At 47.9% G+C, this 27,383-nt stretch overlaps 8 protein-coding genes across 8 annotated transcripts; 6 read left to right on the forward strand and 2 right to left on the reverse strand.

The window, feature by feature from the left end:
- Positions 1-2,517: 2,517 nt before the first annotated feature.
- On the reverse strand, positions 2,518-3,857 carry LAJ45_06382 (uncharacterized protein; the record flags this gene model as incomplete). The annotated part of the gene is made up of 3 exons (XM_046115946.1): positions 2,518-2,603; positions 2,673-3,718; positions 3,793-3,857. 3 exons carry the CDS (start codon positions 3,855-3,857, stop codon positions 2,518-2,520), a joined length of 1,197 nt encoding a protein of 398 aa, XP_045971055.1.
- Positions 3,858-5,096: 1,239 nt separating this feature from the next.
- On the reverse strand, positions 5,097-5,834 carry LAJ45_06383 (uncharacterized protein; the record flags this gene model as incomplete). Its single annotated transcript, XM_046115947.1, has 4 exons — positions 5,097-5,182; positions 5,269-5,507; positions 5,574-5,676; positions 5,744-5,834. 4 exons carry the CDS (start codon positions 5,832-5,834, stop codon positions 5,097-5,099), a joined length of 519 nt encoding a protein of 172 aa, XP_045971056.1.
- A 154-nt stretch (positions 5,835-5,988) lies between these two features.
- On the forward strand, positions 5,989-7,392 carry LAJ45_06384 (uncharacterized protein; the record flags this gene model as incomplete). Its single annotated transcript, XM_046115948.1, has 1 exon — positions 5,989-7,392. The coding sequence occupies one exon, from the start codon at positions 5,989-5,991 to the stop codon at positions 7,390-7,392; it is 1,404 nt and encodes a 467-aa protein (XP_045971057.1).
- A 3,835-nt stretch (positions 7,393-11,227) lies between these two features.
- On the forward strand, positions 11,228-13,249 carry LAJ45_06385 (uncharacterized protein; the record flags this gene model as incomplete). Its single annotated transcript, XM_046115949.1, has 4 exons — positions 11,228-11,515; positions 11,586-11,804; positions 11,862-12,306; positions 12,360-13,249. 4 exons carry the CDS (start codon positions 11,228-11,230, stop codon positions 13,247-13,249), a joined length of 1,842 nt encoding a protein of 613 aa, XP_045971058.1.
- Positions 13,250-14,533: 1,284 nt separating this feature from the next.
- On the forward strand, positions 14,534-15,335 carry LAJ45_06386 (uncharacterized protein; the record flags this gene model as incomplete). Its single annotated transcript, XM_046115950.1, has 3 exons — positions 14,534-14,694; positions 14,778-15,108; positions 15,204-15,335. The coding sequence occupies 3 exons, from the start codon at positions 14,534-14,536 to the stop codon at positions 15,333-15,335; spliced, it is 624 nt and encodes a 207-aa protein (XP_045971059.1).
- Positions 15,336-15,599: 264 nt separating this feature from the next.
- Positions 15,600-17,896, forward strand: LAJ45_06387 (uncharacterized protein; the record flags this gene model as incomplete). Its single annotated transcript, XM_046115951.1, has 2 exons — positions 15,600-16,023; positions 16,083-17,896. The coding sequence occupies 2 exons, from the start codon at positions 15,600-15,602 to the stop codon at positions 17,894-17,896; spliced, it is 2,238 nt and encodes a 745-aa protein (XP_045971060.1).
- A 1,610-nt stretch (positions 17,897-19,506) lies between these two features.
- Positions 19,507-20,827, forward strand: LAJ45_06388 (uncharacterized protein; the record flags this gene model as incomplete). The annotated part of the gene is made up of 4 exons (XM_046115952.1): positions 19,507-19,965; positions 20,028-20,275; positions 20,334-20,513; positions 20,563-20,827. 4 exons carry the CDS (start codon positions 19,507-19,509, stop codon positions 20,825-20,827), a joined length of 1,152 nt encoding a protein of 383 aa, XP_045971061.1.
- A 2,883-nt stretch (positions 20,828-23,710) lies between these two features.
- On the forward strand, positions 23,711-24,311 carry LAJ45_06389 (uncharacterized protein; the record flags this gene model as incomplete). Its single annotated transcript, XM_046115953.1, has 2 exons — positions 23,711-23,916; positions 23,981-24,311. The coding sequence occupies 2 exons, from the start codon at positions 23,711-23,713 to the stop codon at positions 24,309-24,311; spliced, it is 537 nt and encodes a 178-aa protein (XP_045971062.1).
- Positions 24,312-27,383: the final 3,072 nt, after the last annotated feature.

Raw genomic sequence — 27,383 nt, forward strand, 5'->3', positions numbered from 1 at the left:
CACGTTTTTTTAAAACTTATATGGGGTAGTGTGGGGTATGTCGGTACGATATATTGGAAGAGGCGGGCTCTATATCGTGGGGACTTTACAGTTGTGGATCCTGTGGATCGAGGCGTTCTTAATGAAATACAATGTGCTCGATCGGTGTCAATGACATGCATGGCCTTCCGGAGGCTAGTCTCGTTCTCGGACTGTTTTTTGTGGAGATGCAGAATTCTTGGATGGTAGGTGGTGATGTGGGAGGCCGAGGACCGTCTGGCGTTGGTTTTGACTCCGCTATCTCACGGTCGGTGTCATGACCTTAGCTAGGCTAGTCTCCGCTTGCCTGGGCTGGTCTTTTTTTTTGAGGTGCAAATCAAAGTGGATAGGTCGTGGTGGAAGAGGAAAAGCTGTTGAGAGGCCGGGCTTGATGGGTTGGTTTCGACTCCGCGGTCTCTGGTGGGTTTGGATGTGGTTTTGGAGGTGAACGCTGGGACTGATCGTGCATGTGTGTATGTGCTGAGGGTATTGGAGGTATTGGTGGTGCTGGTGGGTTGGGATGAGGCATCGTGAGCTGAGAGAGGTAGATCGGGGATGAAGATGGGGATTGGGAAAGGACTCGGAGGCGGGTGGGGGGTTTGTGTTTAATTGCAATTGGAGAGTCGGGGAGGGATATTTATGGGTTTTTTTATTCGTGATGGTGGATGTTCTGTTTGCTCCGATCTCGAGTGAGGTTTCTATGAAGTTCTGTTTGCTTCCTGCTGGCACAGTGTCTACCCGGGGGTTTCTAAAGACGAGTCATTACTTCATCACATCTCCGCTAGGTAGAGTAAATGGTATATCCAGGGCACTGAAGAGAAGAGACGTATATCTGCACATACCCGTCAAGTTTGATACCTGAGATGCCACCAGTTCTCTTAGAACCGGACCCACCACTTACCTGCCAGAGCTGAGATATTGGAGTTCTCGAGAATCAACCAGAATGTAGCTACCTACTCTACACGGTGCTTAGTCCGCGTGGGTGCCGAACAAGAAAGGCGTATAATTACTCTATAGATCTGTGCAAAAAACCAGGCGAAGGATATATACGGAATCCAAAAAAGAGAGGATACCTTACTAATATCCTTTCCTTCATGCGCATTAACGGGAATCGAATCCACACCCTTTTTTTTGGGGGTACATACTAGCTTGCATGCATCGAACGCATTAATATTAATAGCTACATAGTGTTTTATGGCGGATACATTTTTTTTCTTGTTTTGTTTTATTTATAAGTAGGCACCCGCAAAAACTGCAATTGGGCCCTAGGATAGTAGCTAAGAACACCCTGCAATTTCCACAATCGCCAGGAGCCAATCGATCCGGTCTCCAATCAACTGGCGAAATGGGAACCTTTGGGGAGGTTACGCGCGTAGAAGGATTGATATATATGCGTGCTGGTATGGGTAGGTGACCAGCTAGGGTATCAGTTATGGGATTTGGGAAATGGTCGGGTTGGTTGGTTGGGGGCTGGGTTGTGGTGTAGGTGGTGGTTGTGTGCTTCATGGACGGTCACTCGGTCAGCTGACTGGTTCTGGTGGGTGTGGCGTCGTTTGGGGCGCATACATGTATGGTGCGCACACTCTTAAAGGTGATATGGCGGCATACGGAAGTGGAACAATTGTGGCTGCAATAGGGCCTCATGGGTCAATAAGAGGGCATTACTGCCACGGATCAGTCAGGTTTGCTTTTCTGGGGTATAAATGGGTATAATACTGTTTGTTTAGTCTTGGCACATTTTACATACAGAAATACGCAATTTCAACTTCCTAAGGCTTTACAACCCAGACAGATATTAAAATTCTGGAAAAATAGAACAAAAGTTCATCACTATTAGTATACTTCTATTTTTCCACTTTTTTGATATCTTTTTTGGTGGTGAAGTTATAAGCGATTGACTTTCCGTCACTTTGGGTTACCTTTAAGAGTGGGCGCACCATACCTGAGGTAAAACCCGAGGCTACGTGTAGTCACCATGAATCACTCGTTGTAATTCCCAAATGAGTTGTGGTTTCAAATGATGTTGAACGGGTGCGGGTGAGCTGTCATGACGGAGGCCACTGGTCGGACGGGTATCATGTCGAGACCTGTCCTTGTCATGTCGAAGACAGCCGTGGGATCCTGACTATATAACTAGTTAGTTTCTTTGCAATTGTCAAGATTAGGATCAGGTCACTTAACTGTCTCGTCCTCATCCCACTTTTTCAATAGCTATATACATTTATAACTTAGGCTGCTCACACAAGAACTTTCCTGTTGGAGATGTAGGATTTAAAGATTTCTCCCTTTTGTTGTCTCGATGAATGGTTCGTTCGTTAAATAAACTTATATTATCGGGATCGTATCCCTAGCTTAAAAGCGTTACAGATTCAACTGCTATATGTTTATCCAACCAAACGAATCAGGGAAGGTATGATATAATTATGAAAGTAGTTACATGCACCTCAAAACAAAGAAAAGTCGTTTATTAATGAATCAGTAGCGTCTCCGTTCACTCTACTACTCCAGCTCTTCCTTCTTGTCCGCAATCTTACACGCCGCCTCCATGGTCCTCTCCAATGCCTCAACTGCCTCAATGGTATTTTCTGGAAACAACTATCGTCAGCAATGCTCATGATATTTGAAAAAGCATACGACAAGGAGTGTGCACTTACGGAAATGGCAGACAATCCTCCCTGAGCCCACCTTCACGCCCTCCCTCTCTGCACACGCACTCCACACCTCCTCCGTCACGCCCCTCCCCTTCAGATCCGCCCAGACCATATTTGTCTGCACCGGATAGCTGACCTCCCCGCCCAGCGCCTTCCACTTCCCCTCCAGCCTCTTCGCCCACGCATCTCCCACTCGATACTTCCCCCCAGACCAAACTTCATCAATCGCCGCATTCGCCATCGCCGTCAGCACCCCCGCCTGCCGGATCCCCCCGCCAATCGCCTTCCTCACATGCCTCGCCTTCGCCACCAACTCCTCGCTCCCCAGCACCACCGACCCCGTCGGTGCCCCCATCCCCTTCGACATCGACACCGATATACTGTCCACCTCGTCCGCATACTCCCACAGCTCGGGCGCGCCCTCAACCGCACACGCATTCCATAGCCTTGCGCCGTCAAGATGTATCTTGACTCCGTGCTCCCGCGCCCACGCCCCAATGCGCCGCATCTCGCCCAGCGGCATGATGACGCCATTGATGGTGTTCTCGAGCGACACCACCCGCGTGGGCGCGAAATGGATATCGTCGCTGATAACGGCAGTGGACTGGATGTCCTCCAGCGTCAGCCAGAGCCCGTTGCTGGGCTTGACGGGCTGCACCATGGCCTGGCTGAGGGAGGCGAGGCCGCCGGCTTCAAACACGTTGACGTGGGCGCGGACATCGCAGAGGACAGAGTGCGGCGGGTGGGAGAGGTGTGCGCGCAGGCAGAGCTGGTTGCCCATGGTGCCTGAGAGAACGAAGAGCGCGGAGGGCTTGCGGAAGAGGGCGGCGAGGCGGGATTCGAGGTTTGTGGTGGTGGTGGACTCGCCGTAGACGTCGTCGCCGAGGGAGCAGGTGGGGAGGGAGGCGAGCATGGTGGGCGTGGGGGTGGTCAGGGTGTCGGAGCGGAAGTCGTGTGTGGCGGGGGAGTGGGTCCACGGGTTTACGGGCGTGGTGGTGGTGTTGGCGCTCAGGGCGGGCATGCCGGAGCTGCCTTTGGAGAGGTAGTAGCTGCATGTAGCTGTTAGAGGCTGTTTGCATGCATATAGCTGGTGTTGGGTATGGGTTTAAGGGCTTTGACTTACAGGTTCCTGGCTCCCCTGCCTCTGCAGGTGGAGCTCAATCGCATGGCCCGTGGGAGAAGAAACATCCTGGGGGGGGGGGGGGGGGAATTATAAGGAGAATGCGGGGAGCAGTAGGATATGACGAGGGTTGATGCAGCTTACTGACAGACAGACAGGTGGACTACAGTGAGGGTTTATATAACACTTTTTCTTTATGTATAATACAGATGAAGAAGATACAAGTAGGTGCATGTAGGCAGGCAGGTACCCAAGTGAGCGAGAACCCAGATGAGTGAGTGAATGCTTACATTCCAGGTTAGGCTTACATTCCAAAGCTCGTTGACTGGAGTCGCACAACAATGCCATAAAGCCAACTATCTATAGCTACTAGATGTCTACTAATGACTACATCTACTCTATATAGCAGCTAACGACCAAGGAAAACACGGATTCCGTGGGGCTTATCAGTCAAGAGATGTTTGGTCTCACGCCCCACCCGCGAATCACAAGCCCGAGATCTCCGGTGGTCTGGGATCCTCGGCTATATTGTGAGATGCCTTGCTTGCGGCGTAGATGGACTACCTCTCTATGATATCAGGCTTGAGATTGTTTTGTGTGAAACCAGCTGAAAAGGGTATGCACCTACGGCATGAACAACATGATCTAGTTTAATTTCCCACCAGACTGAGGGAGCTGACAGACTGAGCGATATTATATTAATGCATGGAGTGACGGTCGTGGGGATTGATAGATGCCAAGGATAGCAGGATCTTATCTAATCTAATCTAATCTAATCGTGGTTTGGGTGGCCGAGTGATGGCTTGTGACATACTTGTGGTTGCAGGACGAGGGGAAGGAGCAGAGGGCGTGTCTTTTCTGCCACCTGCTGTGTGGAGATCTGGCTTGAGGACAGCTTTGTGTGTATACCACCAGGACAGACACCAGGACAGACACCAGGACAGACACCAGGACAGACACCAGGACAGACACCAGGGAGAGGTTGAATTAAGCTTTCGCTAGCAGTAAGGCTGCTCTTAGTAAGGCAAGGTGCTCATAACCCCATATCCATCCATGATCTATCGCCTTGCCTGGGTATGCAGCGTCCAATCAAGATGGCGGACAGGCTCTACAGGAATCAAGTTTGTGCCCAATTAAAAGAGGAGAAGAAGAAGCGGCAGGGGACATTGCGAGCAAGCATTCTCTATACCTTCCCCCCGCACCAAGCTCTTATGTATGATACACGAATATCAATCCGCCATGCACATGCCCCCCACAAAGAAAGAAAGAAAGAAAACCCCTCCACTCGCCAGATAAAGACTAATCCCCTATTTCGACTGTCCGGGCAGCACGTTCTGCATCTCGAAGATGTACCCCTTGACCTTTGCATCCTTCAGCAGCTCAAGGTATCTCTCTGCGCGCCCGTAACACACCCCAGCCAATCAGCCATCCATCCCCCCCCCCAACTTCCCCCACATCATCCAGAAAGGAAAAACTCACCCCTCAACTTGCCACAGTTCTGCAGATGGTTGACCCCCTCGCGGTAGTAGCACTTTCCGAGCTCGTCGCGCACGATGCGCGCCATCATGCTCTTGACCCACTGCTCGCGCAGCACGGCGTCCTGCGCGGCCTTGAGCGCCTTGTTGTCGTCGTAGTCGACGCCCTCGAAGGTCGCGGGCACGGTGGGCTTCCTTGCGAGGAAGGCGGGGGATTCGGGGATGGGCATTTTTTGCGGTGTGCTGTGGGGGGGGGGGTGTTTGTTAGTGAGTGGGGGATTGAGTGGAGGTAGGGAGGAGGGGGCGTACTTGGTGGATGTGGTCGGCGGGAGTAATTCAATGGCTGCACTGCTGGACTGCACTGGCGGGTGATGATGGTGGAGAGAGACAGACGTTGTGGTGTGGCTTGGCGCTTATGTCATGCGGTGGGCGGTGCAGGGATGCGTGTGTGACCCCGCGACGTCAATGATCGGGGGAACCTGCATTGGCGAGAGAGGAAGAGTCCGAGACTGAGTCTGAGAGTGGGCGACGGTTCGAGTCCTCTGTGCGGCATCCATCGACGTCGAGCATCGCGATAGTCGACATATATCAACCACCACCACATCTCGCGAGAAGGGAATCAATCACAGCTTCTACAGCTCTGGCTCTGCAGTCAATTGTCTGCAGCTCTCTGACCTACTACCAGCTATACATCTACTACACACCTCCACACACCTCCCCAGAGATGCCCTTCCCCTTCACCCTCCCCACAACCTCCCCCATCTCCTACCCCACCTTCTTCACCTCCCCCTCCCACCCCTCCCTCCCCCTCCTCGCCTCCTCCCACCGCGGCACCCTCCGCAATGCCCTCAAAGCCCACAAGCGCCTCCCCCCCGCCTCCCAGGCCGCAAACATCCCGCACATCATCACCCTCCTCACCAAATACACCACCCACCTGCTCACGCTCACCACCGCCCTCGAAGACAACACCGCCTTCCTCCTCCCCGCCGCCCCGCAGTTCACAACCTCCTGGCGCGCAACACTAACACCCCCCACCCGCCGCGGCCGCCTCGCGGGCGAATCCCCGCGCATCGCACGAAACGGCCTCAGCTATGAGATCTTCTTCACCCTCAGCACGCTCGCGTACGCGCACACACTGCAGGCCCTGAACCAGCTGCACCAGGTCCTTGCCTCCCCCTCGGCTGCTGCAGCGGCAACGCCGGCACCGGCAGACCCGCAGCAGCTGTTTAACCTTGCGGCGGCGAACCTGCTCACCGCCGCGTCGGTGTATGAGCATCTGCTGACGCGGCCGCGGCCGCCGTCGGCGGAGACGTGGCCGGTCGAGTTGACGCCGCCAGCGCTGGCGGCGCTGAGTGCGGTTAATATGGCGGACGCGACGCTGGTCGCGGTCGTGAAGCAGGATCCGTATCCGACGTATGTGGCGCTGACGAGCACGGGCGGGGAGGCTGGGAAGAGGGAGAAGAGGAGGAAGGGGGAGGTGGGGGTGGGGGTGGCGTCGAGGGAGTGGTTGTATAGTCCGCCGGCGCCGCCGACGAGCGTGCGTGCGCTGCTGCTGGCGAGGCTGTGTGTTGCGGCGAGCGACCATGCGGGGAGGGCGCTGGGGCTGCTGGGCGGGGTGGAGAGTGTGGCGGTGGAGTTTAGGGCGTATGTGGATGCGCTGCAGAGGGTGGCGAGGGCGAAGGCGTGTCGGTTTTTGGGGGTTGATGCGGAGGGGGCGGGGAGGTGCGGGGAGGGGATTGCGTGGGTGGGGCTGGCGAGGGAGGTGTTGGGGGGTGCGGGGGGCGGAGGAGGAGGAGGAGGGGGGAAGGACGGCGTGTGGGGAATGGATGCGGGGTGGGCGGAGGAGGAGAGGGTGTGTAAGGCGTTGGAGAGCAGGTGGAGGAAGGTCAATGATTCGGTACTGTTTCAGGTTGTGCCTGGGACGGCGGCGGTCGCGGCGAGGATGCCGACGGGGAGGGAGATTCATAGTGTGGGCGTGTGGGAGGCGCCGAGGTTGGGGGCGGAGGAGATGAGGGCGTTGAGGATGGAGGGGGCGGTGGGGGTGGGAATGGAGGGGCTGGAGGAGGATAGTGGGGAGGAGGAGGAGCCGGCAAAGGTCGAGTATGCGGGGAAGGGGGGGTATTATTAGGGTTTTTCTTTCTCTCTTTCTTTGTTGGCATATCTCTAGGTTAATATGGAGGTTATCATTTACTGTAGTTCTCTGGATAGTAATGAGACGCATGTGGAGCTGGTATTGCTGCTTGTAATGAACTAGATGGCTGTTTATGCAATCCTGGTTTTTTGAGTAAAGAACTGGCCTCGGTGAAAAAGAAGTCTCTTAGATATGTAGAGACAAAGACTCTCGTTGGCACTCCTTCACGCACAACTCGTTAACCTGATAATGCCCTATATTCCAAGACCCAGACTGCCCGCTCCTGGTCACCCACTTCCTGACTGCAGTGCTCATTGCAGTATCTATATATAAAGAAGTACCCTTAAGCTACTTCCTGATGGAAAGAAGTAACTGGCAAAGAAGAAACTTCATAGATGTAGCTAATTGTGTATTCTTAGCTAGCTGCTTCCTGATGGAAGAAAGTGAACGGTAAAGAAGTAACTTCGTAAATGAAGTTAACTGTGTATCCTTAGCTGGCCTGAGGGTCCGGCCAATTTCCCAGTCGAGAGGATCTGCCCCTGTGGGGCGTGGAAGCTGTCAGATCCTGGGGATATGCTAATTAGCTGCATGTACCTACAGTCTTAAGCGACTTCCCTGGCCACTCGGATAGCCAATGATAACTGACGGAGAAGAGTGTGGTAGGAACTACTGGTTCAGGCTTCAGGGCCACGGTTTAGTGGGTCACTAATAGGTGCGGTCACTCACACACCCACAGTTCCTACCATGAATTACATGTAGTTTACAACCATTTTATCGTTTAAGGGTCATTTTCTGTATTTAGAAATAATCAAGCAGGTTAATTTATTGACGCACACCACAAGAAGTACGTACAGAAGCCGGTTACACATATACGGTGTTGGTCGTCTCTTAATATGGACGTGAACTGTCCGAGGGTACATATGTATCTAAGTGGCTAGCTGGGGGTCCGAGTAGCATATCTGTAGCTTTTCTGAATATAATGAGCTATAAGTGCACGGGTTATGGAAAGTAATGTATATACCTAAGGAACTTAAGAACAACAATAGATCAGGCGGTTAATTGGACGTGGAAATGGACAAGCTTGGCGCTCGAGTGACGTACTGTGATTCGCTCCGTAAGCTCCCTCAGCAGCCAAAGTCTTCGAGGGGTGTAATCTTGGCGCCTGCGGCGTAGTTATAAAAGGCAAGCTTCTCATAGTTTACCAATATTCGCCACTATAGGCTTCACGACTGGCTGCACCGTCCGGCATCACAGACTCTCGCGATCGATCGATAGTCTTTCCATCACTCCCTCCTACCCTTCGATCCTCACGGGCCGCAACGTGCTTCTTTTAGAATTACCCTCCCCACCCACTACTTAAGCGTTTCCCTGAATTCTTCTAATCGGTGTTTTAGGCGGTAACTGAACTCCCCTAGCTATCATGGGATAAGATATCACTTGTGCGTCTGCCTTACATGGTGCGTGCTTCTCCTTCACGGGAGGATGTTTTCCTCCTTTTCCCTGGACTCGCCCTCATGGAGGGAGGCTCTTTTCGCCCCCTATCAGGCTAGACTCCAAGAATTTTCTTTGTTTCTTGGTCTTGTTGGGCCTTGGGCTGTACCGAGCGAGGGCTGGAAGAGAGCGGAGGATTGGCCTGGTGTCGATTTTTAGCGTTGTGCTTGTCAAGGCACAGATGTGCTTTGAGAAGTCTGCCTTGGTGCTTCATGTGCCCCAGCTCTGGCACGAGCCACATATCGATGATAAGGTACAGATATGCTCTTCTTCGATCTCAGGGTATATACAACCAAGTCCCATCCTGCTGAAAAAGTCGTAAAGGGGGCCATTTGCAAATATTGAACCTGATGGGAGGGCCTCTGAGTAAGGGTAGGATGGGGTATTGAGTTTTCTTGGGCTCCTCGGGAGGGACATTGATTTCCATATCCTGAAAAGCCAGAGAGAGCGGATAGAAGAGTTTATGTCAAGATTTTAAACTTGTTACTCATACGAGAAGCCATCAGCAAACACGGGGGCACATATCCAAGGAGAAAGAATATATTGGCTTCCGTGATCGCAATAACTAGAAGAACCTTCTATATTATAAGCTCGAGCTCAACTATACGTATCTAACTTCCGAGCGCGCGCCAAGACCAGCTAGACAAACATCGATATCATTGGTGTTTAGTGACCATACGGGAAACACCACAGCGGCCCGTACCTCTCTCTTCCCCTTGCGCCCTTACGAGGAATACGGTACTGAGATTCCAATCGATATACAACGATAAAGTGGTGAAATTAATGAATTAAACAAAAAATAAAAAATAAAGTGGTGAAAACCCACACCTCTAGTGGCTGAGTAACCGATCTCGAGGCTGAGTTCTGGCGATATATATGGTACTGCGCCCACTCTTAAAGATAACCAAAAGTGACGGAAGGTCAATCGCTTATAACTTCACCATAAAAAATGATAAAGAAAAAGCGGAATGATAGAACTCTAGTACTAGTGATGAAGTTTAGTTCTATCATTGCAGATTTTTGATATCTCTCATGGTCGCGAAGTTATAAGAGATTGAAAATGGCTATTTTTTGTATGTAAAAAGCGCCAAGACTGAACAATATTAATTATACCTATTTATACCCACCGAAAAGCAAACCTCGTCGGAGTTGTGGCAGTGATGCTAGAAATGAGCCCTCTGACTGGTCGTTGAGTCCACATCCATATGTCGCCGTGTCACCTTTAAGAGTGTGCGCACCTATGACTCTTCCATGTACCCAACTCCTGTATTTAAGAAGTGGTACGCCTCTCTTCTCTCTTTCACCCCACAAGTTCTATCGCGCGGTATATCATACTTCTTGTTATTTTTTATTTTTACGGAGAGTAGGTTTCATGCTGCTGACTTTTTCTACCACATCAGGTTTTCGTTGTGAGGGGAATGACTGCATCAGAAGCACTTTGGGGGGACGACCCAACTCGAAATAGTGCCCTTCCGATCTACATTGTATTCGGTTTGTCTGGGACATATGCGCGCTCCACCTAGAGTACATACCAGAACCACGCGGGCTCAGCCGTACCTACACACAGCTGGTACCAGGATCATCTTCACCCGACCGTGCTGCTGCCTAGAGCTACTACTTGCTACTTTGATATTGAAATATCTTGAATCCAACCGTCTCCCTACTCAAGCCCAAGGAAAAAAAAAAATTCTCCCTCTTTCGACTTCAGGGTGGAATATATATGTGCGGCCTGGAAGCGGGTACATATGTTGATGTGGCTGAGCGCGAAGCGAAACTAGAGGGAGACAATTTTAGACAGCATTTGACCAAGCCTACGACCAAGACACGTAAATACCTGATGTGATGTGATGTGAGGAATCAAGCTCTGCAGAATAGGCTGCAGCTTACCGAAGCCTCCATTACTACATACACTTCCCTCAAGCTTACATATGTGTTCTGAACTGAATTTCCTACGAGCCTACTGGCTGACTTTTTAGCCTGTGTCTCGTTTGCGTAGTTGACAGGGGCGATCAGCAAGTTTTGACAGGCTATCAAAATAGGTAGAAAATTTACCGGAGGCGCAGCGAATGCTAGTCTTTACGGTCGACAAGGGTACAGAGGGGGGAGGGTGAGGAGAGTATAAGAACGCATAAAGCCCCCTCATATGTACCATTTGTGTATCGGTACCATTTCGAGTCATCTCTAGCTTTAAGCCCCAAATAAACGCACGAACAACTTCTGTTGTGTCCGTCAGGGGGTCTCCCAGTTGATATTATATTGTTCTACTGGGTAAAAACCATCAGCACCATAACTGCCAGAACTACATTCACGACAGCCGCCCCCCATCGGCGGGAAATCTTCAATGATGGCTTCGAGCACGCCGTTCAGCGAGGCTGAACGGTATAAATTCAACACAATATTTAGCAATAATGGGTCTACCTTCCAGCATAATATACCAGCCAACCCACTAATGGCAACGGGAAGATGCGAGACATGGAAGAGGGTTAAGCTTTTGGCCAGAGGGGCATTTGGAACTGTTTGGTTGGAAACTGAAGAGAAGGGTCAGCAGCTGAGAGCGGTTAAAAGGATTGCAAAGACCACTAACGCGCTACATTTGAGGGAGTTGTTGACCCTCACAAAGCTGACAGTGGTATGTAAATACCTCTTTCACTTTCGGGGTAGAATGACACCTTTACTAAAGAAGTTAAACCTTTCTGTAGTATCCGAAACATTTCGTCCAGTTTCTCGGCTGGTTCGAGAGTGAGGAGGATATGTACTTCGCGATGGAGTATGTCAAGCATGGTGACCTCAGTAGGCTCATTAACAAGAGTAGTGCACCGATTGCGGAGAGTGATGTGAAGAGTATCTCACGACAAATTCTCGATGGATTAAAAGTCATGCACGACAACAATTTCTGCCACCGAGACCTAAAGCCAGAGGTAATTAGAAATGTATACATATGATTCTCAGAGCATGTGGCTCACATCAATCAATAGAATATCCTAGTCGTTTCACCATCACCTATCATCGTTAAGATTTGTGATTTCGGAGTCTCAAAGCGTTTGCAGGAAGGGACCAACTTCAGAACTACCGTTGGTACTCTTGGTTACGTCGCACCAGAGGTTTCGGATTTGTTTGATAACGATTCGTCCGTGTACACCTGTGCGGTGGATATCTGGTCGCTCGGATGCCTTATATTTGCGCTTCTGACAAAAGAAACACCATTCCCGGCCACGAGGAAGTTGATATCGTACGTGGAAGGTCTCATCCCGTTCCCAGAGTCGAAACTGGTGGAAAGAAAGGCGAGTCAGGATGCTATAGCCTTCATTATAAATCTGATGATGCCGGAGCCGGAGGCGAGGTTGACCGCTCATTCGGCGCTCAGAGAGCCATGGCTTCGGGAGGAGTTAGAGACAACGGGCAAGAAGGGGCGGACTAGTGGTTAGAGACACGCAAATATCTCTTAGACGGACTTTTCGCTAACTAAACGATAGGTCGATCTACTAAAAAGGCACCACACCGCTGCTCCGATATGCACTGTGCAGCACACCATGGAAACCTCAACGCCGTCCGCGTATTCGCAGAAAGAAGAGGATCAAATGTCAAACTTAAAAACAAGCAAGGACGGACCCCTCTCCACTCCGCAGCCGCAGCGGGCCATGTCAAGCTGGTGCAGTACCTTTTGAAGGAAGGGGCAGATATCAACGCAACTGGTAGATTTGGAGAAACCCCGCTCCATTGTGCGGCCTCCGCAGGCTATACAGATATTGTGAGGATCCTGGTGGAGGAGGGAGCCGAGATCATGTATAGGAAGAAGGACGGGCAGACCCCTTTGCATTCCGCCGCGGCGAGTGGGCACTGTGCAGTTGTCAATCTGCTATTGGAGGCAGGCGCAGATATTTGTGCTACCGACAAGGACGGACTGACAGCACTGGGAGAAGCTACATCTCTGGGGCGAAAGAATATGGCAAAGATGCTCCTGGAGAAGGAGGGAGACTATAGCGGTGGTAGCGGGTGCGGTGAGAATCACCGTGGAACAATGATTAAGAGATCGCGTCCCAGTAGAGATAAAGGATCTTCTGGTAATATAGTCTCGCTCGACAGCCTCCAAATGGGAGTCAAACTTCGTGGTAAAGAATACAGGAACACATGGACACGCGCTGTCAAGGAATGGGAAAAACCTCCTTCTCCCTGGCAAACACCTTTCTTTTCTTGCGATAAATATATACGCAGTAAAAATGCCCCTATTCTCGAGAATATAATCATACGAATGGTTGGCGTTGTGATGGAGAGAGCCGGAGTAGCCATGGGCTGTAACCATCCAGGTGATGGGGATAGGGACCGCGGAGGATACCGCCAGAAACCTGCACCCCCTATTGTTTAAATTTATCAATAAATCGATAAAGGCGCGCGTTGAGTTTAGGGATCGGTATGGTTACTGCGAACGTAGCGCATATGAAATAAAAGTTTATCAGTTATGTGTATTCAAGGGATAAAGCAAGAAGTAACTACTACTCAAGCATACATGGAATTTCGTTGAGTACCTGAAGAGAAATTTGGAAATCTCGAGAGGTGGTGCAAGGGAGTTATATATGTTTTGACAGCGTTCCTTATTTTGTTCCTTTGTTGTTTTTATTAGTCGATCTTCACTTCATATCTATGCATGTACTCAGGAGGTTTATGAAATTTAATTTGAATCAAAAGTATACTTCAAGTCCTTGTCGTCTATTCAGTGGATTGATATAGGTATTACTGAACGTGTTCTTTCCTGAAAGCACAAGGCTATACGTGTATGTGCATATATGTGTTTGTTTAGTTTATAGCCTATGACCGCAGCCAGAGCAAGGTTTTAAAATCAATAGAAATATTGCAGAAAGCCTAGCTTCATCATTTTAGGGCCCGTTCGGACAACCCAATAATCTAGATTATTGGCGATAATCTGACGGATTATCGACTTTTGGATTATCACAATAATTTATGCTGTTCGTGCAATTGAATAATCCAACATTCGGAACTCCTGATTATCCCAATAATCCGCCAAGGAAACAATCACCTTCAGAGGTAATTATTCCCACACAACACAGATATCCTGAGAGCTAACGTTATCCGGACATGTAGATTATCCACTTATTATGAGTATTATGATTATCACTTCCACTACCTGATAATCCAGTCTGTCCAATAACCCGAAGAAATAATCTAAGGTTGTCCGAACGGGCTCTTAACTTATTGCCAACAATCTTATCTAATCTTATCTAATCTATGTGTGACAAGACCTCTCAGCGTGACACAAACTGACACTTAGATACATGTATGTATAGATTTGCTGTCGACGAAGTAGGAGTGTCCTGTCTCTACCACTTATGATTTTTTCGAATGTTTACTGCATTCTACTAATGATTATCGTATTATATCTGCAGACCTCGACCCATTGATGCAAGGTAATATGAGCTGATCCTGTACCATGTCAAACACCTGATATGGCCTGTTTTCGCAAGAGAAACCACGCCGCCGAGCTCACAAGCAAAGCTATATAATATCTCCTTGTTAGATGGAGGAAAGCTCTCTAACTTTCTGATAGCAATCTTAACCAATGCGCAATTACTTTACTTTACTTCCTCTCGCTTTCCAATCTTTCCTAAGCTTCAACACCACCACTACTACCAGTATGGTCCATTCCCACTTCCCTGCAGACCCGGAATGGAAGGTGTTGTTGCAGGACCAGCTCGTTAAGCAGCCAGTGAACTTCTTCCAGCTTGCAACGGTAGCGGAGGCGTCGGTGCCGCATGTCAGGACATTGACCTTGAAGGGATTCTTAGGCGAGACAAGGTATGTCGTTTGGTCTAGCTTCGAGCAAAAGCATGATACATGCATTTTAAATCCTCAACTAACAATAATTAACACATTTACAGCTACTCAAAAAAGAGCCAAATACCTGAAGAATCGCGCAATCCATCTGCACGGTCGGATGTGTTCTTCATCACTAGTAACGCCCAGCAAACGAAGTTCAAAGACCTGGCGTTTTCCAATCAGGTGGAAGCAGTATTCTGGATCGCACCTGCGGGAACGCAATGGCGGATTCGCGGTCACGCCGTTGTGATTGGAGGTAAAGGTGAACTCGAAGCTACAGGCCGAAAAGAACTCCATAGACACCTCACTACATCTGATCCTAGCTGGAGCTGGGAGAAGGAGTTACAGAAGATATATGATGGCCTAGATGCGAAATCCAGGGAAAGCTTTGGGGTGAGTGAACTAGTTCTTATTTGTGGCCCTTCAAGTTCATTTTTGTTCGTTTGTGCATGATCTAGCGTTGCTAATACCTGTTCCCTACAAAATAGGAATCTGAGGAGATATCGGAGGACTTTAGACTTTTGGTAGTGGTGCCAGAGCACATTGAGGCAGATATGCTGAAACCGGAAGAGAAGAAATTGCACTGGGCGGTGGAGGCAGAAGTTGCATCCAAGGTCTAAAATAGTTTATGATCTCCTGTGTATTTTATCGCGTAGTGGGTTGGTTTACTCTATGTTGATTCCCTGTTGTTTATCTGCGGCTTCTTCCGTTTCCGAGTGAGAATGCATGCGGTGACACAATGACATCACCATTTCTTGGTAGTAGTCTACAAATCCCGGTTTGTATTGCGCAGGAATTTCATATCTCTCCTGCCCCCCCCATGGACTGTTCTCCATCCACAATTCTGTTCGAGATCCCCCATACCAACATAAACATTATACACAATGCCCTGCTTCGGTTCCCGCAAAAGGTCAAACCACCCCGATACGGAGCCCCTTCTCGCCCAATATGATGAGAACACTGCACTCCAAAGAAAAGCCCATGGAAAGCTCCACACATACCAGATGATACGTGCTCTTTCGAAGGGCTATTTCCCTTCAACAGAGCAGACCATAGTCCAGCTTCGAACGCTTCTTTCCGTGGACATCTTGAACCCTACCAATACCCAGTTGACAGCTGATGGCCGGAAGTTTGTGCGTCACGTCAGGAAATTTATCACGGAGTTCATTGAGTTACTACAGGAGAAAAATGGACAAGATCAGTTGCAAGAGTTTTTGTGGTGTGCTGGGAAAGCTAGAGTTGGATTAGATGCCCAGGACTTGGTGCAAACAGCTACAAATTCGAAGGCCAGGGCGGATGCAAGAGCTGGTAACAAACAAATATTGATTACCTCCCCATTTACTGTCGCTGACATGATTTTTATACAGCATACGACTCACTTCAAACCGTCTTCGATCTCTTACTGGCAAACGGCGACTTTCGAAAGCTATTCTCAGATATAACTACGCTCATCCGTCAGGTTCTTGCCGACACCGCTACAGCATCCGCAACCGCCGCGCGAACAGTCGCCGAAACGATATCACCCGACAAAGGCGAACTCGAGGCAATTACGTCAAAGGACACTGTTTTCGCGTCCGATATCCCTAGAGAGGATGTTGTGGAAGTGCCAGCGCGGGAGGTTGCGGACGCAGTGGTGATGGGAGTAGCTGAGACTGTTGGAGAAACAATTGACAGCGCAAGGAGAGAGTTTGGCCAGGACGACAGAAGGGATGCCTTATTTGGCCGAATGCGAATGGCTGTCCTCCGGCTGAGGAGAAACACAGATTACACAGAATCAGTTTCAATTTTATCCCTTCTTCTCAAGCGTTACGCGTACACATACTCCCGAGCTCTAGACAACACAGCCGCCGCTTTGGGAGAAGACCTACAACCGAATCCAGAGCTGGACAGAGCCCTCAAATGTTTTACAAGTATTTTCAAGTCGTTCGGAGAAAAACGAGAGTGGGATGAGCTGTCGAGACGGTGGGATAGAGTGATGAGCCATATCCATCGCGATGCAGAATTTGAAAGTGTTATGGACGATCTTGGCAGCTCGGTTCAAGCTTTTCTAACAGATCCAGATTTCGTCTCATCTGCAGACGATAAACTATCCGCAATCCGCGAGAAAATACGCGGTGTTGGCACTGAAGGGACTGTCAGGGGGGATGTGGATGCGTTGCTTGAACAAGTACATGCTGTGTACCTTTCAATCATTAACGATGCCTCTGTGGCTAGAATACTCTCCACATCCCGCGCAATCCTCCATACACTATTTCCAGTTTCCTCTGATCACATCATGAATCCCAATCTTACATCGGATATGTTCTACGTGCTTCTCCCGCTTGCTCTCAAGTTGGTTCAGTTTGTGCCGATTCCGCGCCTCACAATTTCTGCACCTGAGATTGACCTGTTGGTCGAGAATCTAATCATCGAGCCGGGCGACACGATAAATGATTCATCATTTTTCCCCTTCCGCCTTAGAATCGAGGCCCAAAATAATGTCGAGATTCGCAAGGGCCTTCACCGTAACACTGCAAGTCTAGACTCCTTTGCGACGATCAAGATAGAAGGGATCACAATGCGCGCAGATGAGGTAGGATACTGGTTCCGCCTTCACAAAGGACTCTTGAGGTTCAGTGAGTCTGGCTTGGCTGGTATCCAAATGGACAATAGAGGCATGGACATCCATCTCGATGTTGAATTTGGAAGGGACCGCGTCGACCAGATTGTGAGTCTGCGTGGTGTGCGTGTCAAAATCCATAAGTTATCGTACACGCTGCAAAAATCATACTTTTCGTTTGCAGCGTGGCTATTCAAGCCTGTCATACGCCGAGTGTTGCGGAGAACACTTGAACAGGAGATAGCAGCAAGCATTGAAAGCGCATTGAAGTTTACAAACCGAGAATTGTTATTCGCCCGAGAGCGCTTACGGGCAACCAGAATTTCCGAACCAGATGACTGGAGGAAGTTTATCCGTGCTGTGGTTACAAGATTGACACCTGCGGAGAATCCAGACGTGGATGTTCGCATGGGCGTATTGCCGCAGAGACGAGAAGGTGTTTTCGAAGGCAGGAGGACGCCGGGTAGTTTGGTGGGACTCTGGGAAGAAGAGGGGGAGAGAGCAGGTGAAATTGTAGACGATGAGGCTACAGGTGGTTGGAGAAATGAGGTTTTTGACGTTCACACCGTTATGATGACTTGATGGGTTTATGATATGATCGGAGTTTGGAGGTTATTTAGGAAGGTATATGGATGATTTTCCATCGACGTTTTATCTATGTATGGACGTTTGCGGGCCGGGCCACATACACATTATTTTCAGAGATACATGTAATACACATAATACACATGAGGGTATGATGACAATGGAGTACAGGTACATGTATGTAGAGTACATGTATCTACACATGATCATGAGATGTAAGCTTAACCCGAGTACACATTACGGTACATGCGGTAAAAGAGTGGTTCCTATGGGGCGCGACGCACTTAACCTTATTATGTCGATAATCATAGGCCCATGTTGAATCCAAGATGACGTGATGAAATGTTATTGTTGCATGACCGATTACAAGCGAGGGGAGCTCTATTACCTGCTGTAAGGCGAACTTCAATGAAATTTGCCAAGACATTACAGAAACCCGGAATAAACACCAGGAAGGTCTCCGAGTGGATCAGTTTTACATGCCTCTCTCTCCGAATGAACAAAAGAAAAAAGCACAGGAAAAAAGAATGTTTTCACAATAGAGCATGTATCAGATCGACCAAGTTGAACACAAAAGTACATAGTAAAGTACACCCGTGCCCTACCTTACGGAAATACCTACATGTAGTTACATGTACGTGTACGCTCCCACAAATTAGGTTAGGGCCCGTACCATGATTGTTCCGCAGCGGTAAGGTACACAGCCTGAGCATCCCTGGGGAGATCCCCTGAAAATGCGGGGAAGGAATAAAAGACCAACAACATAATAAGCCAAGTCGACGCCAAGTCACGATCCACCCTCATCGTTCCGAACAACGATCGCAAAAATCACGTTTTGGTGTTTGATGACGAAAGAGCCAAGGTGTATTGTTGCTTGGGATGCTGTCCCGTGTGTTGATATTTGTCATTTGAGTTCCCGGTAGGTACATTTTTCCTGACAGTCTAACTGGGATGTGTCTTGGTAAGACATCATATGTGGCTCTAGTTAGATGGCTTCGTAGATGGGATTTTGAGGGAGGGATGGATAAATCGTTAGTGGGAGAGTGAGCACGGGAACATCTATATGTACCTACATGTATCTTGTGGCCTTGAATTCAAATTCTAGAGTATGTACTCTACGTGTATAGGTAGAGTAAATATACTCACTGTCTCAGATCACCGTCTTGTCAGAGGCAGTGCTTACTCTGTTCTGCCCCGATAGACCTGGATTGGCAGAGCGGCTTACGACTTCTATGCCTAAACACGAACTTGATGGACAGCTAGTAGTCTTGGATTGTCTTGGACGTTGTTGAAGAGACGTCACCTACTTCCTCTAGCAGCGGGATGCGCAAGATGTTATTGGCTGCCGTACCGCATGCATCAGTACCCGCAGTACTTGCTACATATCTAAAATTTTGCTTTCTCTTGGTGAATACATGTACGGAACACAAAGTACCAAAGCCAGGGTATAAAATTCCACTGAGACCTGGCTTCTTATATAAATTCCTTCTTTCCCTTTATCCCCCTCGACTTCTCCTCTCCCACCTTTCATCCTTCAGCTACCTTGACGTCGCCGCTTCTTTATCCAGAGGAATTTAGACCACATCACATAAATCATCATTACCATCATGATTTCCAACAAGCTCTTGTCTTTACCTCTCCTTCTCTCTCTCCCGGTTGCATCTCTCGCCCAGAGTCTGTCACAGATTTTGGGCTCCACCGATTCTGTCTCCAGTCTGGCTGCAGTGCTTCAAGGCTATCCTGACATCACTCAATCCTTGTCAGATGCCAGGAACATCACCATTCTCGCTCCCAGCAATGAAGCATTCTCTGCCTTGATGAATGCCTCCTCTGGAATGGATATGGACAACTCTACTATCACTGCTCTGTTAACCTATCATGTGCTCGAGGGAGTCTACAGATCGGATGCATTTAGGGACACCCCTCAATTCCTGCCCACAATGTTGGATGACCCGAGATATGGCAATTTCTCCAATGGAGGTAAACAAGTCGTTGAGGCCATCAACATCAATAGAAATCCAACTTTGTTCTCTGGAGCAAAGATGAACTCCTCAGTTTCTACAGCGGTAAGGCCTAGTATTTCCTCAAGTTTATTTATTCGGCCATCCCTAACACAAGAATCTAATAGGATGTTACTTTTGATGGTGGTGTTATCCACGTGATCGATACTGTCCTTACACTACCAATGAATGTTTCCACCACTGCTATCGCCGCGAACTTGACAGCTGCCGCCGGTGCTCTTACCGCTACTGATCTTGTTGATACTGTTGATACCGCTCAATCCATCACAATCTTTGTTCCAAACAACGAGGCTTTCCAGGCAATTGGAAACCTCTTGCCCACTCTCAGTAATGAGGCTCTGATGGATATCCTCACGTGAGTCTATAGTTCTTCTAAGGATATACTTATAGGCATTGAGCTAATATCTCTATAGTTATCATGTCGTTGGATCTGTGGAATTCTCAAGTGACTTGAGCGATGACCAAGAGTTGACAACGCTGCAAGGTGGTCAATTGACAATTCGCATTGAAGATGGTAGTGTGTTTGTCAATGGGGCCCAGGTTATCCTCGCCGATGTGATCACCACCAACGGAGTTGTTCATGTTATTGATGGGTAAGACCTTATATATCGCATTAGTTACTTGTTTATACTGATAATTTAGTGTCCTCAACCCCAACAACACTGATGATGAACCCAACACAGATGCAGGTGAAACACAATCACCTGCCTTTGAATCTGCGACTCGTGTCAGCGAGGTGCCCTTCACCTCCGGTGTTCCCACTCCAACTGGTACCTCAATGGTTACCCCGTCTAGTTCAAGCACTTCTACTCCAAACGAGAATGCCGCAAGCTCTTTGAAGGGCAACGTTGTCACTGGAGCAGTCATTGGGGCTGCTATGGTATTTGCGTTTGCGATTGTTGTTTAAATGGATGGATAGGCTTTCCCCCTTTTTTCTTTCGGCTGAGACGAGAATGAGGGACTCATTATACCACATCACGATTGTTTTTTCTTCTCTTTTTTTTCTTTTCCTTAGTTACTTTCTTTCGATTTGGTAATGAGCTGTAATGAGGACTGTGAATGCGGATGGATGTTGACGGCTACAATGAGGGCATCGTGAAACAACATCATGCTATTTCGTCATAAAAAATAAAATATTATTAATCTAAATTTGGCTCCTATAAGCTTCGCATCAGCCGTTTGTCAGGAAGATATAGGGACGAGTGATAACGCAGGATTTAAATGCATGGCCTACTGCTGTTCCCATTATTGAAAGCCGATTGACAGGGAATAAAGTATTAAACTGGTCCAAACCCTTTTAGAATCAAGATAGTGATTGAAATCATTTCGGAATTACCTTTGTCAACACTTTGTAGACTCCTGAGAATGTGATAATGCATTGAACAAAAAAAAGAAAAGAGAAGAAATTTGTGAGAATATAATATAATACTTAGTAGTTCATATAAAGACAATATACCAATATCTATACCAAATATACCCTAGTTATGATCGAGACAGAAAACGAGGACTTCGGTGGATCCACATTTGCATTCGTTTCGGAAAGAATTTTAATCCCTGCTTTTGATAGCCTTCTTGTGCGCCAGCCTACAAGGCAGTACTGCCTCATGGCCGCTACCGAGTTGTGCTGTGCTTCTACAATACTCTAGTAGTTAGTACCATGTTCGCATCCACGCCACTGTCTAGCCCACTATTGCGTGTTGCAAGACATTCACATCCACGCCCTCTTCAAGCACTAGGCGTATTATATCATGCAATCTCTTTAAGTCCACTCAATTACAGTAGATAGTAGAGACATCTTCCTAAACTCCTAGATTAGCGCACTGCTTGTGCATATCTGATCCCTCTCCCCGAATACCAATATACCACCACCAACCTCTGGCACCAAGCCTCCAGTTTTTTCTGTAAGGCAGTACTCCATCTGGATCTGGGAAGAATCTTCGTTGTCTAGCTGCGTTTCGCACATAATATAGTCTCGAAGACTCGATTGACAGAACAGGTTCTTCCCTCTCATTCCCTAGGAACACGTTCATCTTCGCATATACCTCCTCCACTATGGCTTTCAACGCGATCCTCTTAGATTTCCGTATGGTAGACGGCTTCTTCAAATGTGAATCTCTCTCTTCGGGACATCCGAATTGACCGCACTCTGATGTCCCTCATTAATTCTTGCGGGCGGTGCCGGTAGTAAGATGATTTTAGATAATACCATACTCGGTTATTCCCCCATCGAGTAAATCCGCCGTTTTCTAAAGAATGTTCTCCATTCAAATCCCAATATTGGTTTCTTCCGGGCTCCTGGATCGATGGTGGTTCGCTCGCATCATGTATGTCTCAAATCTTCCTTGTAACTCTCTACCAGATGATAGTGACGGTAACGACCTGACTCAGCAACGTATACGTTGTGAGTACATATCTTTTGTAGCGAGGGAAGTGTAACTAATGAAGTTGATGATAACGTGGCTGGGAGATAGTATGGGGATAAATGCCATCTCCGCTCGTTTGTGCTGCGGCCTTTTCTGACATCTGTTGATATAGAGAAATAATGAGATCCAAAACGCTACCTTTTTACTTTGGATTATGTAGACTATATACGCCGATAAAATCCTGCGTCAAATTTTTTGTTTACCTTTAGTAGCATTCACTCAGGATCTGCCGGCCCATGCCCGCACGTCGTACTCTTCCGGCAATCTTATCTCCGGCATCTACCCAGTAACAGAGTGCCGATTTAATAAAAAGCATGACATATACCCCATTAATTGATTAAATTCATGCTTAAACTCAATCTGCGAACATTTGAGCCTATTAAACGATTGCACATGTCTGTGCTTGGTAGGAGCCACTGCAGAGAAAATGATCGAAGCTCATCATGGAGGAGTTAAACAAAGAGTTAATAAATAGTACATGTATGTAGGTTTTGTATGGTACATGCAGCAAGTCACTACTTATTGAAGGATAGATGTGATCTCGAGAAAACTACGTGAAGATATACCATTCGACGTAGTAATTGTAGATCAGTGGTGTGATATTCAAAGCCAGTAAACAGTACGCCCCAAGTTTTTGATTGCATGATGGCCATCAATCCCATACTGCTCTAGTTAGCCTCTATATTCTATGTATAATCCTGACACTTAGCTAGTAGCAATTTCGAATAATCATTATGAACCAAAACGACGGGCGAGTGGTCGCGATAAGTGATGGGCCTTGTGTGGGATTGCTCCGAGATGTTTATTTGTTGATACCTTTTAGTGGAGGTTTCTATGGTAATTACCGCCCATATGAGAGGGTATAATAATGAACTCCGAGTAATAATATTGTATTAGGATTACCTCTTAGTAAGGAAGTTTGCTGACTTGGTCGCTTAACAATCACTCAGCACAATTAGCCTTGTATATATCGACTCGAACTGACCTTCCTCGAACCTCCTCATAGGATGACTTTTAAGCCCTACTTTGCTTTTTGTGAAAAATTATATAGACTTGCTGGAATTTAAGTCTAGTGCCATGTATGATTAGAGCCGGAGTATTCGAACGACTGAGCCTCCGGTTAATGCTGTGCGGGCCTGTCCCACCTTTTCCGCTGAGAAATAGTCTTGGCACGCTGCGCCTCTCCAATTATCGTGAGCTATATTCCCATTGGCAAAGTTTCTCTTCAGCCGCATTCGACACCTCCCACTCCCTCCAGAAGCACAACTGTCGCACCTACCTCTACCTCTACTGATGTCTCTCCCCATAGTTACTGCACTTTTCTCTTTACTTCTTTTCGACAGCCACTCATGATCAACGCGACAAAAATGCTCTTGATCCAGCTCACGATCGTCTTTCCCTTCCTGGCTATTCTGGCGAGCGCCCAGAGTGAAACCTATCCGGACTGTTGTGCAGCACTCCGCACGAAGGGTCTTAGTGTCTGCGACTTTGACTTCCTAGGCTCCACCACCGCTACGACTGCTCAAACTGCCTGTGTCTGTTCCATCGACGGTATTGACACACCACTGAACGAGTCAGTGCACGCTCCACAAGTCAAAAGTGTTAAGCTTTTGGTCCGCTAACCTAGAGCGAAATAGATGTATCACCTGTATCCGCGCGACACCAGAGTTAACTGGGTACGCGGATTCATATGCTTCGATTTGCAGTAGTTACCAAACCACCGCGACGGCCATGGGTGACAACTCTACCTCTACTACCATGACGGACTCGACCAGCTCTTCGAACTCCACAACAAGGACCACCACAACGCGTTCATCCACCACCACAACAAGGGTGCCAACAACAGCGAGTACCACGACCCATGTTGCAGTGGCCAGTGCTGTAGAGAGTGGGAACGATGCAATAGGCGGCAATGTTCCAAGTATCGTGCTAGCAGCCCTCGCAGTGCTGGCGCAAATAGGCCTCTAAACTTGAGGATTGATGGATCGTGTAATTTGTGCTATGCGTACTTAGCGAGCGATTGGATGGACACTATTATTAGTTAATGATATTCACGATTTATGATGCTTCCTCCCAAGATAGTACGTCGCTGTTCATAAGTAGACTCTTTCGGTTTGAGACATATGTCTTGTCTTTATCAGTGCGGAGCTGTTATTAGGGGAGTATCGGTCCTGGGGTGCTTTTGCCAAGGACCCGTAGGGTTAGGGCTACTAAACAGTTGGCACTCCATGTCATTTATCTCCGATATTTGATGTATGTACCGGGATTTTATATTGAGGGTTGGTAAAGTCCGATAAGATCCAGGCTTACGGGGCTGAAACGAACTGTACAGTGAAAGTTGGGGCCGTTCATGTGATAAGGAACAGTAGATTTGGTATCCGCTCTGTTGATCCAGGTTCTGCCAAGAGTCTGTATTTGTACTATGGATTGGATCCACATGTCTTGTAATATTATCACTCGCCTTCTTCCTGTGCATATAACCTACCTGCTCATGCTAAATAGTATATAATCGACAATCAATAGCGGCGTTCATTGGGTACCTATCTGGTTCCCCATTGCAAGGTGGAATCACGCAAGGAGGATGCCTTATGCAGGCCTGTCTCCAAGGCCTAAACTCCTTCACCGCCTACGCCTACACAGCCTCTATCCTAAGAACCAAACACAGCAAATTCAATTTCTCGGAGAGGTAGGCCGATTCACTACATTACACCTAGAAGAATGGAGGTTGAAATAACGAGGGGTATAACTAGGCACATTTGTAATCGGTAGATACGCCGCAAAAGCACCTTCATTTGATTTTCTTATTGTCGATCGAGCTATGGATGATAACCGGCTATTGAGGTTTTATGAACGACCTGCCCGAGGGCTAGTTTGATTGCGTGTATGGACCTGAGTAGCTACTTATGCATTTCCCCGCTTGAGGAAATCACTATGATGTCCAAGCACACGCTGTTCCAGGCAATTAAGAACTACATTACATAGATAACACTGTAAACGATGTCTTGACCTGGAATTGCTGGATATCGTTATCCTAGAATGTGAGTGCTTTATTTACAGTACCACGTTAATCATCAGTAGCTCGTAATCAACAATTTCTTATATCATAGGATGAGAGTAAAAAGCGGGAGATCGGAGAAAGGAATAAATATATTTCCTTAACATACATTTCTTTTAATTTCTTCGATGTAGGTATAGATATATTCTCCTCGCGTTCATACCTTTATTTGATCCGCAAATATCTTACATACCCTCATCATCATCGGTGTAACTACATGCACTCATCATATGAAGATAAGAAAAAAGAGATTCCGTGTATTAATAGTACCACTTCCTGACAAGTCCGTGTGGGTAGCCTATGGCAATATAAGGCGTGCTGAAAGCAAACTGGAAGCGCTTCAGATTAAGTGATTGAGATTTGAGCCTGCTCGCATCCTCTTTTCACGCGAGTGATATAATGTGATTGGCTCTAGACAAATCGCGAGGGACTTGTGTTATCAAGTGATGTTATTACCCATGGGCCCCATGTATTGTGCGGGATGGGCAAAAGGTTGACCACACCTGCGCCGACTGATAAGCGATAAAGAACGGTTGATTTCTGATGTAATGTTATATGATGCACGGCAATCTGAGTGATATTGTATGATTTGTGTACCAAGTGACAGTTCATGATGACGTACTGAGCCAGCGAGTGATTATTCATGATTGACCTTATGAGGATCGAAGAATGGGATCTGACAGTGCTGGTGGCGATAACACAGTTAGCCCTGGTCATGATAAGGACAAACAACATACCACTCTCACCCTCCAGCTCCCATCACTATTCAAAACACGATGGGCGTATATAAAGACGAGTGATATTCCATGACTAGTACTATAAAACCAACCACCAACGCCAATTAGCACACTAGCAAGTCGCTCTGGCGGTGGGGATTGCACCTAGAGTAGACCTACGCCGGCACCTGCACGTGCAGCGGTTGCATCTGCACTTCTCTTTGCACTTGCACTTGCACTTCGCGTGCACCCGATAGAAGTGACAAACCGAGTGACACTCTAGCTCAGTACCTTTCCAACCACCCCGCACCGCACTCCAACTTGGAAAGCCATTCTGTCTTCAGCCGCACGCACAGAGCTTGACAAAACCCCATCTTCAGCCCCGCTCGCTAGTTCCTACTGCATGCAGCCGGGTCGTTGCGGAGCTTGCCGAAGGCTTGTTTTTGTCTTGCATGCCATGCATGGGATGAATGGGGGACGAGCGATTGGTTCTGTATGCAGGAAACGGAAAAGGGAAGAGCTAAATAAAGACTCTCCTTCTGGACCAGTCCGCACACGTATTATTGTATCTTGCAGCGTTAATTATTAATTGTTTGTTTCCTAACTAGAGCGTGATGAGGTACCGCCAAAACTCGAGGGATTGGCTATCTCCGTCCAGGGATTACCACTTGGGTGATTGGTTGAATGGCATCGATCTGCTTTAGAAATTTCCCATACAAGAAATTTTGATCGAGCCAATTTTTCGAGTTATGGCGGTGCATCAACCGCACAACTAGAGCAAACCTAACTAAACCGAACCAAAAGAAAAGAAAAAGAAAAAAGACATAATATAAGTAACCGCTATTCTAAAGAACCGCCCCACAGATGCACAGGAAGCCAGATGAAACCTTGTTATGTATTGTATCAATCGGAGCAGAGGCCTCCAGCACCGGTGGTGTCTTGACCGCTACAGACGAGGCATCTCTAGAGATGATTAATAGTACTGAGAATAGCGCTGTTTGAGTTGTTTGTGATCTACATATATATAGTAAGCCTTAGATCTAACTGGGGGAGGGGACTTTCTATGATGTAGGGGACCGAATAAGAACTGGAGAAGACTTAGGAGGCTAAGCTGTTGATGTATATCATGACGATTGGCGCAGTGTTTGGGGTGCAGTGGAGCCTCGATAATAGCATATGGTAGGGAATGGATTTTCGTGTGCCACTATCGGGGATATCTATGTTTGTATCGAGGACAGCTTTGCCTGTACCGACTCGTTTGGGATTGCC

Source organism: Morchella importuna (genome assembly GCF_003444635.1).
Source record: "Morchella importuna strain M04M26 chromosome Unknown Morimp01GS018, whole genome shotgun sequence".
Taxonomy (NCBI): Eukaryota; Fungi; Ascomycota; class Pezizomycetes; order Pezizales; family Morchellaceae; genus Morchella; species Morchella importuna.